The sequence below is a fragment of the Salmo trutta genome, unplaced genomic scaffold, assembly GCF_901001165.1.
Source record: "Salmo trutta unplaced genomic scaffold, fSalTru1.1, whole genome shotgun sequence".
Taxonomy (NCBI): domain Eukaryota; kingdom Metazoa; phylum Chordata; class Actinopteri; order Salmoniformes; family Salmonidae; genus Salmo; species Salmo trutta.
The window spans coordinates 373,354-388,812 of NW_021822211.1; the positions used below are offsets into that span (position 1 = coordinate 373,354).

The following is a 15,459-nucleotide window of genomic DNA, read 5'->3' on the forward strand; positions in this document are numbered from 1 at the left end:
AACAGGTGAATGGAACCTGCTGGCTCCTACTGGCCCTGGAGCAGAGCGGAGCTGGGCCTATTCTGTTATCTAGTTTTATAGCACCAATAAGCTCATCACACTTCAGCAGAAGATATGTTTGCTGGCACGTTAGGTTAGTAATTGATGATGCCACTACAGCAGCCAATAGCTAATGTGTGGATGGTTTTAAGTACCACAATCCTTCTCTCTTTTACCTTCACCTCCCTCCATCTTCTCTCTCTACAGGGCCAATAACAGAGGAGGCGAATGAAGAGACAATATGAAATCAGACACATTGTTTTAATTTTTAAAAACATATCACATAGAAAAACTGAATTACAAAATGTACATCATCAACCCTGTGAAGAACATGTACAAACTAATGTGTAAGCAAGTAGAAAAGCATTTGTCAAAAAAAAAGAAGCTTCCAAAGCAGTAAACAAAACAATTAAGCCGTGCTAGTCACACAGCTACCAAGGCTGTTACATGCTAACAAGACATGGCATACTATAGTCTATTCCACTCAAGCTCATCTCTGGACCAGCTCCACTGCTTTTTCCCAGATTTAGAGCTGGGACACCAGGTGGGTGTAATTAATGATCAGGTAGAACAGAAAACTAGCAGGCTCCGGACCTCGTCACACTTTTTCTCCATCTCTAGCAAACACAGCTGATTGATCAAATGTCATTCTAAACTGAAGATCATGATTAGTTAGCTGGAGTCAGGTGTGTTAGCTGGGGCAAAACTGTGACACCAATCAGGCCCCGAGGACTAGAATGACCTGCGCCTGGTCTATACTTTCACCATTCTGACAGCAGAAACTAGATAAGGAACCTCTGGTCCACCAATGTTTTGTTGGCCAGGTTTCTCCGCCCAATACCGTTACGGATTAACCGAAAGATCTAGAATAGAAAATAAATCAAATATTATTTTTTGCTGTTATACAACTAACACAAACAAACAAAGACAAGTACACCCACAATACTGACCATTTGCTGGAAGTATGTGAGTACGCCTGCCAGTATGAAGCTCTGTGCTCCCAGGTCGACCACACAGAAGAAGAGCGTGTCAAAGATCAACAGAGTGGCTTCGTTCCCATAGAACAGCACGTCACTGAACGAATGGGACTCATCTGTCAGAGTTGAATAAAGACATATTTCAGAGGTCATACAGCTGTAGAGGCTTGTTCACACAGACCACACCACCATTTATCTGCAGCCCACACAGTGTGTGTAATGTAGTAATATAGACAGCGTATTACTGTTGTATCTGCCATGTTTTGAGATATATACAGTACCAGTCAAAAGTTGACACCTACTCATTCAAGGGTTTTACTTTATTTTTAAAATGTTCTACATTGTAGAATAATAGTGAAGACATCAAAACTATGAAATAACACATATGGAATCATGTAGTAACCAAAAAAAAGTGTTAAACAAATCAAAATATATTTTATATTCTTCAAAGTAGCCACCCTTTGCCTTGATGACAGCTTTGCACACTCTTGGCATTCTCTCAACCAGCTTCATGAGGTAGTCACCTGGATTGCATTTCAATTAACAGGTGTGCCTTGTTAAAAATGTATTTGTGGAATTTATTTCCTTCTTAATGCGTTTGAGCCAATCAGTTGTGTTGTGACAAGGTAGGGGTGGTATACAGAAGATAGCCCTATTCGATAAAAGACCAAGTCCATATTATGGCAAGAACAGTTCAAATAAGCAAAGAGAAACAACAGGTGTGCTTCACGGTGGGAACCACACATGCGGAGATCATCTGTTCACCTACTATGCGTCTCACAAAGACATGGCGATTGGAACCAAAAATCTCAGATTTGGACTCATCAGACCAAAGGACAGATTTCCACCAGTCTAATGTCCATTGCTCGTGTTTCTTGGCCCAATCAAGTCTCTTCTTATTATTTGTGTCCTTTAGTAGTGGTTTCTTTGCAGAAATTTGACCATGAAGGCCTGATTCACACAGTCTCCATGTTGAGATGTGTTTGTTACTTGAACTCTGAAGCATTTATTTGGGCTGCAATTTATGAGGCTGGTAACTCTAATTAACTTCTCCTCTGCAGCAGAGGTAACTCTGGGTCTTCCTTTCCTGAGGTGGTCCTCGTGAGAGCTAGTTTCATCATCACGCTTAATGGTTTTTGCAACAATTTTCAGATTGACTGACCTTCATGTCTTAAAGTAATGATGGACTGTCGTTTCTCTTTGCTTATTTGAGCTGTTCTTGCCATAATATGGACTTGGTCTTTTACCAAATAGGGCTATCGTCTGTACACCACCCCTACCTTGTCACAACACAAATTATTTGCTCAAGCGCATTAAGGAAAGAAATTCCACAAATTAACTTTTAACAAGGCACACCTGTTAATTGAAATGCATTCCAGGTGACTACCTCATGAAGCTGGTTGAGAGAATGCCAAGAGTGTACAAAGCTGTCAAGGCAAAGGGTGGCTACTTTGAAGAATCTGAAATATAAAATATATTTTGATTTGTTTAACACTTTTGTGGTTAGTACATGATTCAATGTGTTATTTCATAGTTTTGATGTCTTCACTATTATTCTACAATGTAGAAAATAGTAAAAAAAACAAATCCCTTGAATGAGTAGGTGTGTCCAAACTTTTGATTGGTACTGTATATACATATAAACTATTGGAACCAAGATTGAAAAAGAAGTGAGGGAAGGTTGCAGCATAACCGTTGTAGAAGATGCTCTTGTCCATAGGCTCCATGAACTCCATCCCTATGACTCTCTCAAAAAACAGTTTGTCTCTCACAACGTATTCCATGTCCCGATGGGCCTACAGAGAATACAACATTACATCAGGTAAGGGTGTGTGTGTGTGTGAAAATTATTAGAACAGATCCCAGGAAGTGACTCATGGTGTGTTGTGTGTGTGTGGTATGTTGATATCTTACATGGTCTATGACAGATCCTAGGAAATGGTTCATGGTGTGTGGTATGTTTATATCTTACATGGTCTATGACAGATCCTAGGAAACGGTTCATGGTGTGTGGTATGTTTATATCTTACATGGTCTATGACAGATCCTAGGAAACGGTTCATGGTGTGGTAGGCTTTGGTGCTCTGGTCAAAGGGGTGTCCCGAGGCTGCGTCCACCAACCGCGACGGTCCATTTCTCTGTTAGAGATAAACACAGATATACCTTTGAACAAGGTAAACATTTCCATGCCCTTGAGTGTGCCTGACCCATTGAACTCTACGAAGTAATCTGAAATTGCAAATCATGAAATGTGTTGTAAACTGAAATAATATGAAAACTACATTTTTAAAAGCTTCAGACAGAGGCACGTTCAAAGTGCTACAACGTAACAGAATATTCTGATAGAAACACATTGCATAGAACAGACATGAATATCTTTCCTGTTGATTATGATGATCTCAAACACACACAGACACACACACAGCCCCACCCTGCTGAGGGGCTCCAGGATGCGGTCGTACTGCAGGCGTAGGCGGCTGGTGATGGAGATCTGGAAGGTCTGAGTGTCTGTGTTGGGAAGGAGACCTCTCTGACCACACAGAGACTCCTACAGGGAGAGAGAGGGAGAAAGGTTTGAATAGCTTTTTATATCGGAACGAAATACACACAAGCACACATCCCAATTCCACACCCTCTCTCTCTGTATGTCTCTCTGTGTGAACATACGGCCTCTCTCTTGAGGTTGATGTTCATCTCCTCCATGTTGGTGTCAGCGTGGCCGTGGACGGAGCGCCCGTGGATGTAGTAACCAAAACACCTGTGGGACAGCAGCAGCACCGAGATCTAAGACAGAAGAAAAATGTTGTTTAAAATGACTGATCGCATTAAAACAGCAGCAGTTCATCATCAGCCCATCTCACTTTTACAAAATGTGCACGGCAGCTGAGACACACACACTGTACATGCTGGTGAGAGTGATACTCACGTTGCTGATGGAGCATAGGTCCACAAACTGACGGATCTTATCCTCCACAAAACGCTCATGGAACGCAGTGAAGAAAATGATCTGCAGAGAGAAAGACACAGAGTGAGAAAGCCTGTCCAGAGACCCACTCTGGTAATAGGTCTGACCAACGTCTGCAGTTCATAGGGGTGTACCTACCTGCAGCAGTCCAATGCAGAGCCAGAGTGTGGCGGCCAGGCCATAGCGCAGCGTCAGGCTGTAGGGAGGGGAGTAGGACTGAGGGGGGCGCTGGAGATCTGACCAGGGGTCCCTAAGGGCCAGACTGGAGAAGCCAACCACCTAGATACACAGGGAGAGAGAAAGAGAGAGCAACAGAGTCAATGAGAGAGCGTTAAGAAAGTGATTTGAAATGTATCAGGGGAGAGTGCTGCCATTTCTCTGATGGGAGAGAGGAACAGAGAGAGACAGAGACAGACAGAGAGAGAGACAGACAGACCGAGAGAGAGGGACAGAGAGACAGACAAGGAGACAGAGAGAGGGAAGGAAGACGTGTGTGTACCTCCAGTAGGAAAAGCACAGCCATGATCTGGAAGGTGGGGCTGATCTTGCGTATGGTCTGAATCTCATTCCACTCGTTGGCCACAAAGTAGGTCCTCCAGATGCTGACAGGAGAAGGATCGTGCTTCGCCTCACCGATGCCATTGCCTGACAACAACCCAAATCATGGTCACTTGTAATTCAGAGAGACAGAGGGGTAAAACAACTTTCAGAGAAAAGGGGAAAAGTTTTTTTTTGACTATGTACCCTGGATGGTCTTGTTGGCTTTGCCACGCGGTCTCTCCCAGTCGATGAAGAAGATATCCACTGACAACTGCTGGATCAGCTTATGGAGAAACTGCACAGTCTGGAGGACAGGAAGACCATTTAGACCAGTGGTATTCAAACTTTTTCAGCAGGGATCCCATTTCTATCGGCAGAATTTCTCGTGACTCCACCCCAAATCTAATGACCAATATCGGCCAATAATTCCGTCGCTATTCGATGAATAGGATGAAAAAGGCAAATATGTTCCTTTTCCCCCCAACTTTATTATTAGGATTAGGAGGCTCCAACACAAGGTTACCACAGGAAAGTGGGAAAATCCCTTCCTCAGCAAAACCTCTCACTGTCCAAATCTGCATGTGCTTCAGGGAAGAGAACAGAGTTGTGAAGTAGTACAGATCCATGAACAACTGACTGCTCAACTGCAGTGTTTTCCCTGTAAAACACAAGGGTTATTCTTTGACTGTGCATGTTTATGTTAATGTTGTGTTCCGAACGTTGGGTCAGAATCTGTGTGTGGGTTTGGGTGTGTGTGTTAAGTCATGTGGTGTTCCTAGGTGTGGATTGACGAGGCCTTCAGATCTTCTATTATGCCATTGGCACCTATGCCGCCGCCTTGGGAAAAACTGTCAGAAAAATATAGTTTATTCTCCATAAGATTTGTTTCATGAATTAATAGATAATTAGGATCCTTGGCATCCTAACGATGATAGTCAGAGGAGTTGGACTGCAAGTTTCAACAGATTCACCTATATTAACACCAGCTCTATTTTCCTGACAGTTTTCCTATAGGTGTGCCACAAAGCGGTAACCTTAGCGTTGGCACACAAAACAGAAAAGTATTAGGATTTTGGAACTAGATGTTCATGCACATGTTTGAGGACGTTACAGCATGTTATCCCCCCACCAGTGGTGAGAACCTGTTCTCGCTTTAATTACCATCTTCTATGCCTTAGTTGGTTTGAACCAATTTATATACTAACACAACCTTAAACATCTGTAAATGGACATTTTACATCAACAAATAACACTCAATTCATTTTTATCTCTTACAAAATTAGGAGAACCAATATAAATAATTTACTAAATCACATTTAATTTTTCAAATAATCTGTACTGTAATCCCCCCGCCCATTTAAAAAATATATATAATACTTTTTTTTTTACGGCGGTGACCCCACTGCAATTCCCCCGCGCCCACACTAGGGGTCGCACCCCGACTTTGAATACCACATTTTTGGACAAATAGAAGCATACACATAACAAGCTGTCAACCGGGTGGGATGGCCTCACCTTGAGAGCGAAGGCACAGCCCACATACGCCACAAACCTCTCCTCCTGCAGACCTGGTAACGGTAGCAGCACTGACACAAAATGCTGGGCCTAGACACACATACACACACACACGTTTGCATGTTTAATGTTCTTGTGTGGGAGGGGGAGAGGAAAGGAGGAGGGGAGGAGAAGAGAAAGACTTGCCTCCACCGTCTGAGTGTGCAACCCAGGAGAAGAAAGAAAAGAAAAACCTTGAATAAAATCAGAATCCGTATAAACAGGAGTAAAGACCAGAGAGGTCAGAGGTAAAGGTGTACAAGATAGGGAAAGGTCTGTTAGTGTGTGTGGGGGGGGCTGTGGTGTGGTGGGGGCTGTGGTGTGGTGTGTGTCTGTCTGCGGGGGTCTCCATCTACCTTATAGAAGATGAGCCAGTACAGGCCTGTTCCCACGGTGATGAAGAAGAAGACGTTAGCCAGATCACCAGCGTAAAACAACAGGAACTTCAATACGGTCTGAGAGCAAGAAAAAGAGAGGGAGAAGCAGAGAGAGAGAGAGGTCAGGGAAAATATATGACAAACATGTAATCGAATTCTACATTTAAATAAATACATTTGGGTGTTTAAAGGTTAGACGTCAGGGGTTACAGGTTAAAGGTCAGGTACCTCCATGTCAATGAGAGGAGAGCCAATCCTCCTCTTCCAGCTGGCTGTCTTCACCAGGGAATACAGAACAGAAACGCCACCCAACACACCTAGGGCGATCTACACACACACACACTATTCATTATGGTCTTCACTATACATGCAATCGCAACAGCATTACCCTTCTCGTTCTCTGCCCCCTGGTTACTCACATCAGTCTTCATGTGAGCCTCAGTCTGGTCCATCTCATATTCCACAGCAAACAACACCTAGAACACACAGAAGTTACAGTGGGATCAGGGATGTGTGTGTGTGCTGTGATAGGCGTGTGTGATGTGTTACTCACAGAGACAGTCTGTGTGTTTGGGGCAGTGATGACGACGTCTGAGTAGGTAACAGAGAGGAGAGGAGGGAACACCTGTCCCTTCTGAGTCCCTGGCACCAGCTGAAACCTATGTCACAAATACACACACACGTTTTCACACCCTGCTAACATTGATGAATGCGTGTAGTCCTACATGGATGTGTGTTTGTGTGTGCGCAACTCACCCAATCCTGATGCTGCTTGCGATGCGTATGACTTTTGGCAGAGAGCCGAGGCTCTTCTCTCTCCCACTTAGAGTGTCCACCAGTAACACACGTCTCGATAGGTACCAGTCGTTCAAGTTAGCTACACACACACACACACACACACACACCAGTTATTCAAGATACTTGTTGAGGGAGAAAGGATTTAAAACAAATGTACCCCCTCCCACATTCACCCCGGTTGATGAACTTCCTGTTGTATTCTTGGTTGAGGTTGCGTGTGGGGAGGGGGAGCAGTCTCCTGTCCTCTCCTCGGCTCAGATCCACAAACACATCGTAGAATAAAGGCTCAGCATAAACACGCAACAGGTCTGCTACGGAGAGAACACACTACACACACACAGATGTAACAGAATAGGCGCTAAGTGAGAACGCAAAACAACTGTCACCATGAGAAAACACTACAGCACATGTTGACGAGATAGAGACAGGGCTTGACTTGGGCAGGAGCTCACTGGAGCTGAGTACCAGCATCTCAAATGTTCTACTGCTTGGGCTCCTGTTCCTCTTATAGAATATTATCTCAAAAGTATGTGGAGCTCCTGCACCTAAATATAAACAGTAGCGGCACCCAAAATGATTACCGGAACCTATTTCAGTCCAAGTCAAGCACTGGATAGAGGTAGAAACTCACAGTCTCCTGGTAGGCCGTGCCAAAGGTGTAAGCTGCCTCCTGTCTCCTGGCGGTGTCTGGACAGAGCTGGGAGAGGAGACAGTCACTTTCCTCATGTCAAAACTAATAATGATAATGACTGATCTATGACTGAGCTGTATCATGAAACACTGGCGTCTCAACACTGGAACCAACAGTGTGATGGAAAGAAGACCACCTTTAGGCTTGTGTGTCACTCAGGGCTCTGCTCCCAACCTCAGGTCGTTACAAATATTACTACAGTAGACAGCTCAGCTTGAAGGTCAATATGAATGGGAGTCATTATGAGACTGCAAAGTGTGGCAATGCAAGACTAGCCTTCACTAGGCAGGCTCAAGATTAACTTCCTGTTTTACCTGCAAATTGTTTCCTCCCACTTTCTCCCATTGGAGGAAGTCTCCTCTGGCGTTGTAGACAGCAGCCACTAGGTTGATGTCTGTATTCTGAGAAAGAGAGACAACGCACGTAGAATCGGAGTGATCATCATAGGTGTTATGGTAATAGTGTTGGGTCAATGTGTGTGTTACGGACCCTGTTGCGTCCCTTGAAGCTGAATCCAGTGGGAAGTGGCTCTGTCTGCAGCACGCGGTTGGCCAGACCCGGCTGGTCCCCGTAGTAAAGCCATGGGAGATTGGCTCTCCTAAAGCCACAGGGGCAGGAATGGACAGTTCCATTGACTGATCTACTCCAGATTTTACATCATTGGTTGAAAACAGTGGTTAGAGACTCCAGAGCAAGAGTAGATCTTCGGAAGATGTTTTAGGGGTTATAAGTTAGGGGTCAGGAAAAGGGTTCGAGGTTTACCAGTAGGATATGTCCTGTGTAGATCCCAGGGCTGCGGTAGCTCTGAAGATGGTGTTGTAGAGACCACAGGCATCGTTGGCCACGCTGCTGAAGGAGTGCATGTTCATCACACACATGTTCCCCAATGCCTGGCATGCTGTCAGGTTAGTATACACCTGTACAACGCACACATACCAACACGGTCAGGTCAGAGAACACATGCAGGACACACCACAAACACAGACAAGTGCACATAGATCATCCAGGGACAGAAAGGTAAACAGGTATTTGAAAGATTGTATATTTTACCAAGCAGGCAGCTGCTGAAGAGTAGAGGTTTGTGGAGAACCATGCCGATTGCACAGGAAGGGACTACAGGGGGAACATACCAAACAGTGTTACAGTATTACTATAACTCCACAGTCACATAATTACAGCAGGCTCACTGATGCTCTGGGCCCAGTTTTTCAAAAATTACAGTATCTACCTGGATTTGCCTATCGGATAGGATTAAAAAAGAGAAATAGAATGAATACAACGGAATACCCCATTGAAGTAAATTATTCGTTCTATTTCTATGCATTTAATCTTATCCGATAGACAAAATCCAGATAGATAACATTTGAAAAACGGGGCCCTGTTGTGTTGACTCACCAGCTCGGCATAGTTGACGTTTGGGTTCACAGCTGTAGGGAGGTTGTTGGGAGGGAAACACAAACCTCCAGCCTGTAAAGAAAGACGACATATGATTCACGGATGCTCTAGACTTGTATTTCATTTTAAACCCATACATGACACACACGTGTATTATAGAGGGTGGGCTCACCAGGATGTTGGAACCACACATACAGGACTGAGAGGTGTTGATGAGGGAAGCCTGGCATCTCTGACACCTGACAGGGACAAGAGAGCAGAGTCAGACAGAGACAGACTCAGACAGAGACAGACAGACAGACAGACAGACAGACAGTTCAATCAGCAGAATCTTAACAAGTCATGCCATCTGAGAGTTTAGAGCAGAAATATCAGTTATTCTGCAGGAAGACTTGGCTTTGTCTGGTACCTGTCTCCGTAGCTGTCAGGGGCTGAGAGGGCAGGTTCAGCTCCGTTACACACCTCACACCTGGCCTCTTCCAGAGGGTTCCCCTGGACATCCCGCTCCACTACAGTACAACAATACAGCATTAGCATCACATAGCGCCGCACCATAAACACCATCACATCCCCTGTAGACGTGGCTCCTTCAGCTGCTGTCTCACCCAGTATACTCCCAGTTTTACTCACCCAGTATACTCCCAGACGGGCACTGACAGGTTCCCTGCTCAGTCAGACTGCCCGGACAGAGGATACACCCATAGCCATCCTCTGTTACTGCCTACAGGAGACAGGCAGAACAACACATGCAGTTCAGCACCAGTGGAGGCTACTGAGGGGAGAACAGCTCATAATAATGGCTGGAACATAGCAATGGAATGGCATTAAACACATAAAAAACATGTGTTTGATACCATTCCACTTATTCCGCTCCAGCCATTACCATGAGCTGTCCTCCCCAACTACAGTGCCACCAACCTCCTGTGTTCAGCACACTTCCCAGGACAATCTGTATTGACTGAGACCTTTAAACTGGTCGGTGAATGATAAGTAAATTGAAATAGCTGATTTTGAAATGCATTATATGGTGTGATGCACTGTCTAGCAGTACGGAATAAGAACATACCGGTTTTTCTAGTGGACACTGCTGACAGGTGATGGAAGCTCCGTTGGTGGCGAGAACTCTGAACCCAGTCACACATTCACAAGACAGACCTGATGAAGAAGGAGAGGGTAATTGGTTAACACAAGAGATTATAACAGTAGACACAGCTGTAGGTTACGTTGTAAACCATCAGTGCTCTCAGCAAACAATACCTACAGTATTGACTGATGAACCAGCTAACATAGTCTACATATAGGACAATGCAACTAGCAGGCCAGTTTAAACTATATTAGCTGCATTATTATCCAATTCTAACCAGCTAGCTAGCCAGGTGGTTTACTGCAATACATTCCTCCCCTATGATTCGCTACTGCTGTATTTAAGTACTATTTAGCAAAGATGGTTGAGCCTGTTCTATTCTTACACGTAACGTTTTTAACGAAGCGATTGACTCTACAACAAACCCGGACTGGAGTCGATTAGCGCACTGCTAATTAGGTAGCCCGTTAGTCACAGTATAACCAACAACACCACTGATAAACGCACCAGTTGCACTCGAACTCTGGTTCGGACCGCATTTCACACAGGACTGACTGGAGATGTCGTAGAACTGTTCCACGCCGCAGTCTGAAGGACGCTGAAACGAAATCGTAAACTGCTGGGAGTGAAGTAGGTTTGATTTTATTGTTAGAAATAGTGCCAATCCGCACACAAGTAACTTCCCCGTTGCCATGGTAGAGAAACTGACTTCCTGTTATTTTACCCACAACCCCTTCTGTCTTTTGGGGCGTGTGCTCGCGCCACTTTTCTCGCGCCTCCCTAGTTCCCCATAAAATGCGCGCACATGGCAGCTCGTGCACAATTTATGTATTCGGGCTCGTAAAGGGATAACGTTTTGACCAATCAGCATCGCATAAAATTGCGATATAGAGGTTAAAATACAGAGGAGACAGAGTTGTTATGGTTTTCATCTGGTAAGTAATTTGAGGAGTTGAGCTGTCTACCTTTTTAACTGAAATATTCTTAAATGTTTCGTCTTACAGGGCAGGCTAGCTAGTCTCATTTCACAGCCACTGTGCCTCCGGGCTAACTAGCTAGCCAACCAGGTGTTCATCATAATAATGTACCGCGTGCCAGCGTTCATCAGTTGGGTTGTTGTTTACTTAACGTGTTTAATTTCTATGGAAATTCTGGAATTTGGATGTTCTTAATATAAGTAAAAAATAATGTGCCCATTTTTAAATGTTTATCCTTGTGTTGCTTTTCTTAATGTATTAAATAACTCGATTTCTGCTTCATGTTATTAAAGACAGATGTTTTATATTTTTTTGTATCTCTATTTCCAGATCTCTGGTTGCCAGATAAAAGGAGTTAAACATGACCATAGTACTTCGGTTGCAGGGTCTGAGTATTGAGGCCGGGACAGAAGACATACGCAGATTCTTTACCAACTTATACATCCCAGAAGGTGGTGTATATATTATAGGAGGACACCTTGGTGAAGTGTTCATTGTGTTCACTACAGAGAGAGATGGCCAGCACGCAATGAGGTGCTCTGGAACTCTTCTTAGGGGGTCTCCGGTGACCCTACATATTAGTAGCATTGCAGAACTGCAACGAAAAATAAAGTCCAAACTACAGAGGGAGAAGCTCCTTCCAGTGCTGTTACCTGAGAAGAAGCCTTTGCTGCCCCCGGCAGCGCCCTTGCCCGACCCTGCCACAGCCCTACTGATCGGCCTTGTTGCTGTTATTCAAGGACTGCAGTCTAATCAGCCAGGAGAGCACAACAAAGTGACAGCAGCACCTGGTCCTGTGCTCAGGGCTAATAGCCCAGCTGTTGGTTGTGTGTTAAAGGCCGATAGCGCAGCTGTCGGTCCTGTGCTCAGGGCTGATAACACAGCTGTGCCTGGGGGTGAGCTAAGGAGACCAGAAGAGGCTTACAGGCCAAGGCCAGGCTACGTCAGGCTCTTTGGCCTGCCAAAGACTGTCACCAGCCAGGAGATCTGCCACTTCTTCAAAGGCCTGTTGGTCCAGGATGTGATAGCTAATGTGAGACAGGGCTGCCTTGTAAAGTTTGGGTATGCCCAGGATGCATGTGATGCTCTAAGCTTCAACCACCAGCAACTGGGCTGCATCAGCGTGGAGGTCCGTGGGGCCTCTGAGGAGATGTGGAGCTATGCCATCCAGCAGTGTCAGAACCCTTCTTATGACCCCTTGGAAAACCCCTTGTATAGGCCCACAACCCAGAGCGATAGAACCTCGTACAACCCCCAAGAAATACCCTCGTATACAATCCAGAGAGATGGACCCTCATTAGAATCCAAGGAAATGCAGCACCAGGAAAGGGAAAGGCCCTCATACAGAACCCAAAGACAAAGCTTGTATGAGCCTGACAGAGAAACACACAGGACCTGGGCCAAGAGGCGCTCTGAGGACAGGTCGCTGTCACGGTCACCGAAGAGGCCCAGATCCTGTGAGTCTCTTTCACCGAGCGTGGAGTACTGTATTATGGCCAAAAATCTATCCAAAACAATAACAAAGACTGAGATAAAAGAATTGTTTGGCTGTCCGAACATCGCCAACAGCAAAATATTACACTTACTGTATAAGGATAACGAGAGGACAGATACAGCGTTTGTAATATTCAACCAAACGGAAGACTACATTTATGCTTTGAACCTCAACGGCTGTCATGTTGGTTCCCAGGCCATAGACGTCTCCTCTGTCACCAAGGAGAAGATGTATGCCATGTTGTCAACTGGGTGACACCATGACAACACCAGCAGTGTCAGAGCGAGGAGAAACATCAGATTGAGAGACCCAGGGTGAGACTGTTTCCCACAGCACAGACATGTGTTTACATATAAAACCTCCAGTCAGACGTGACGAAAATGGAAATAAAATATTTTTTCTGCAACCTTCCTCTGACTGAACAGTTTATCTACATTCTGTGTGATCAAGATGGCAATGGCATTGGTGAGGCTGTGGCTGTTTAAAACTGAGGATTTTGCCACACACGCCCAGAAACGACATGGCAAGACATATATGGGGACCAGAGTGCTACTCACCTGTATCAGCTTCCAGCAGATGGAGGACATCTTGAAAAGGAATGCGTGAGGAAAGACGACCTACTCATATTTACATTTGTAATTTAGCAGACGCTCTTATAGAGCGACTTACAGTAGTGAGTGCATACATTTTCATACTATTTTCTACTGGTCCCCCGTGGGAAATGAAACCCAAACCTTAGCGATGCAAGCGTCATGCTATACCAACTGAGAAATACTGGACAACTGTTGACCAGAGCCACATGGGGATCTGGTTGGAAGTAGTGGACTCTATGGGGGTAGGGTGTCATCTGAGATTGTTCCTAAAACTCTAAAGATGGCACTTTAGGACTGAGCTCGTCACTGGAATGAGCATCCTTGAGTTGTAGTGGCTTTGAGAAGTGTTAACCCCATACCCTCCAGTCAGTTATCAACAGTTACATTTGGACAAGTCTAAACTGGATATGAGTCAATATCCATTGTTATTGAATGATTCTAACTTTAATTTCAAGACCTCCCATGGTATAGAGACCCTTTTAATATTTCTATAATACCAATGGCAGTAAATCATTCTACACCTACAGGTTGATTTAAATGCATTTCAAACTGCAACATTGTGACAATGTTTGAAAACCAGCAACAGTATATCAGTCAACAGGACAGCATTTAATTTCTCTTCTGACATTCCTTATTTATTTTATTGGAATTTTCATTCCAAAAATTACTTTATGAAACCAATATTTGTTTATTTTTGTCACTATTTAAATGTTACCAAAATGACCTGGTTTTGATTCAAACTCTTATTAAACTGTTTAATTATGCTAGTATGTCAATTCACTGTGTTTATGGTAGATTTAAGGTCAACTTGAGAGCCAGCAACATTTCTCACACCGCTGGAGAAGCATAGATGACACCACTGAGAGTTTATTTTCAGTTCCCTATTTTGTTGGATCAGATAAAGTACAACTCATGGAATCCCTTGGGTGATGCACAGTTCCAGTTTTACATCGAAGGAACAACATCCGCCATACTGTGCATTTGGAAAGTACTCTAAAATGGATTAAATACATTTTGCCCGTCAACAACCCATATGGACAAAGCGAAAACAGTTTTTTGTTGTTGAAATGTTTGCAAATGTATTACGAATAAAAAAACATACCTTATTCACAAGCATTCAGACCCTTTGCTATGAGACTCAAAATTGAGCTCTGGTGCATCCTGTTTCCATTGATCAACCTTGATGTTTCTGCAACTTGTTTGGAGTCCACCTGTGGTAAATTAAATTGGACATGATTTGGAAAGGCATACCAGTCTATATAATGTCCCACAGTTGACAGTGCATGTCAGAGTAAGAAGTTTGGAACCACCAAGACTTCCTAGAGCTGGCTGCAGTCGGGGGAGAAGGGCCTTGGTCGGAGGTGACCAAGAACCCGATGGTCACTTTGACAGAGTTCCTCTGTGGAGAACCTTCCAGACGGACAACCATCTCGGCAGCACTCCACCAATCAGGCCTTCATGATAGAGGCCAGACGGAAGCCACTCCTCAGTAAAGGCACAAGACAGCCTGCTTGGAGTTTTCTAAAATGCACCTAAAGGACTCTGACCATGAGGAACAAGATTCTCTGATCTGATGAAACCAAGATTGAACTCTTTGGCCTGAATGCCAAGCGTCACATCTGGAGGAAACCTGGCACCATCCCCACGGTGAAGTATGGTGGCAGCATCATGCTGTGGGGATGTTTTTCAGTGGCAGGGAGACCAGTCAGGACCAAGTGAAAGACGAACATAGCAAAGTACAGAGAGATCCTTGATGAAAACCTGCTCAGGACCTCCAGACTGGGGCGAAGGTTTACTTTCAACAGGACAATGACCCTAAGCACACAGCCAAGACAACCCAGGAGTGGCTTCAGAACAAGTCTCAATGTCCTGGAGTGGCCCAGCCAGAGCCCAGACTTGAATCCAATCAAACATCTCTGGAGAGACCTGAAAATAGCTCCCCATCCAATCTGACAGAGCTTGAGCTCTGCAGAG

At 44.6% G+C, this 15,459-nt stretch overlaps 1 protein-coding gene and 1 pseudogene across 2 annotated transcripts; one reads left to right on the forward strand and one right to left on the reverse strand.

The window, feature by feature from the left end:
* Positions 1-281: 281 nt before the first annotated feature.
* LOC115180980 (meckelin) lies at positions 282-11,139 on the reverse strand. 2 transcript variants are annotated; one of them, XM_029743080.1, is made up of 28 exons: positions 10,928-11,139; positions 10,403-10,491; positions 9,967-10,057; positions 9,746-9,845; positions 9,509-9,575; positions 9,337-9,408; positions 8,992-9,054; positions 8,704-8,858; positions 8,431-8,539; positions 8,256-8,342; positions 7,882-7,947; positions 7,424-7,577; positions 7,209-7,329; positions 7,006-7,111; positions 6,872-6,928; positions 6,681-6,779; positions 6,432-6,530; positions 6,037-6,126; positions 4,726-4,825; positions 4,481-4,626; positions 4,120-4,260; positions 3,943-4,023; positions 3,684-3,800; positions 3,448-3,564; positions 3,047-3,154; positions 2,710-2,812; positions 990-1,132; positions 282-902 (listed from the first exon to the last, which is right to left on the reverse strand). In XM_029743080.1, exons 1-28 carry the CDS (start codon positions 11,112-11,114, stop codon positions 822-824), a joined length of 2,949 nt encoding a protein of 982 aa, XP_029598940.1. In that variant the 5' UTR covers positions 11,115-11,139; the 3' UTR covers positions 282-821. The 2 variants fall into 2 exon arrangements, with proteins under 2 accessions (XP_029598940.1, XP_029598941.1); XM_029743081.1 differs by lacking the exon at positions 6,037-6,126.
* Positions 11,140-11,203: 64 nt separating this feature from the next.
* Positions 11,204-14,591, forward strand: LOC115181000 (RNA-binding protein 12B-like; annotated as a pseudogene).
* The last annotated feature ends 868 nt before the right edge of the window (positions 14,592-15,459 follow it).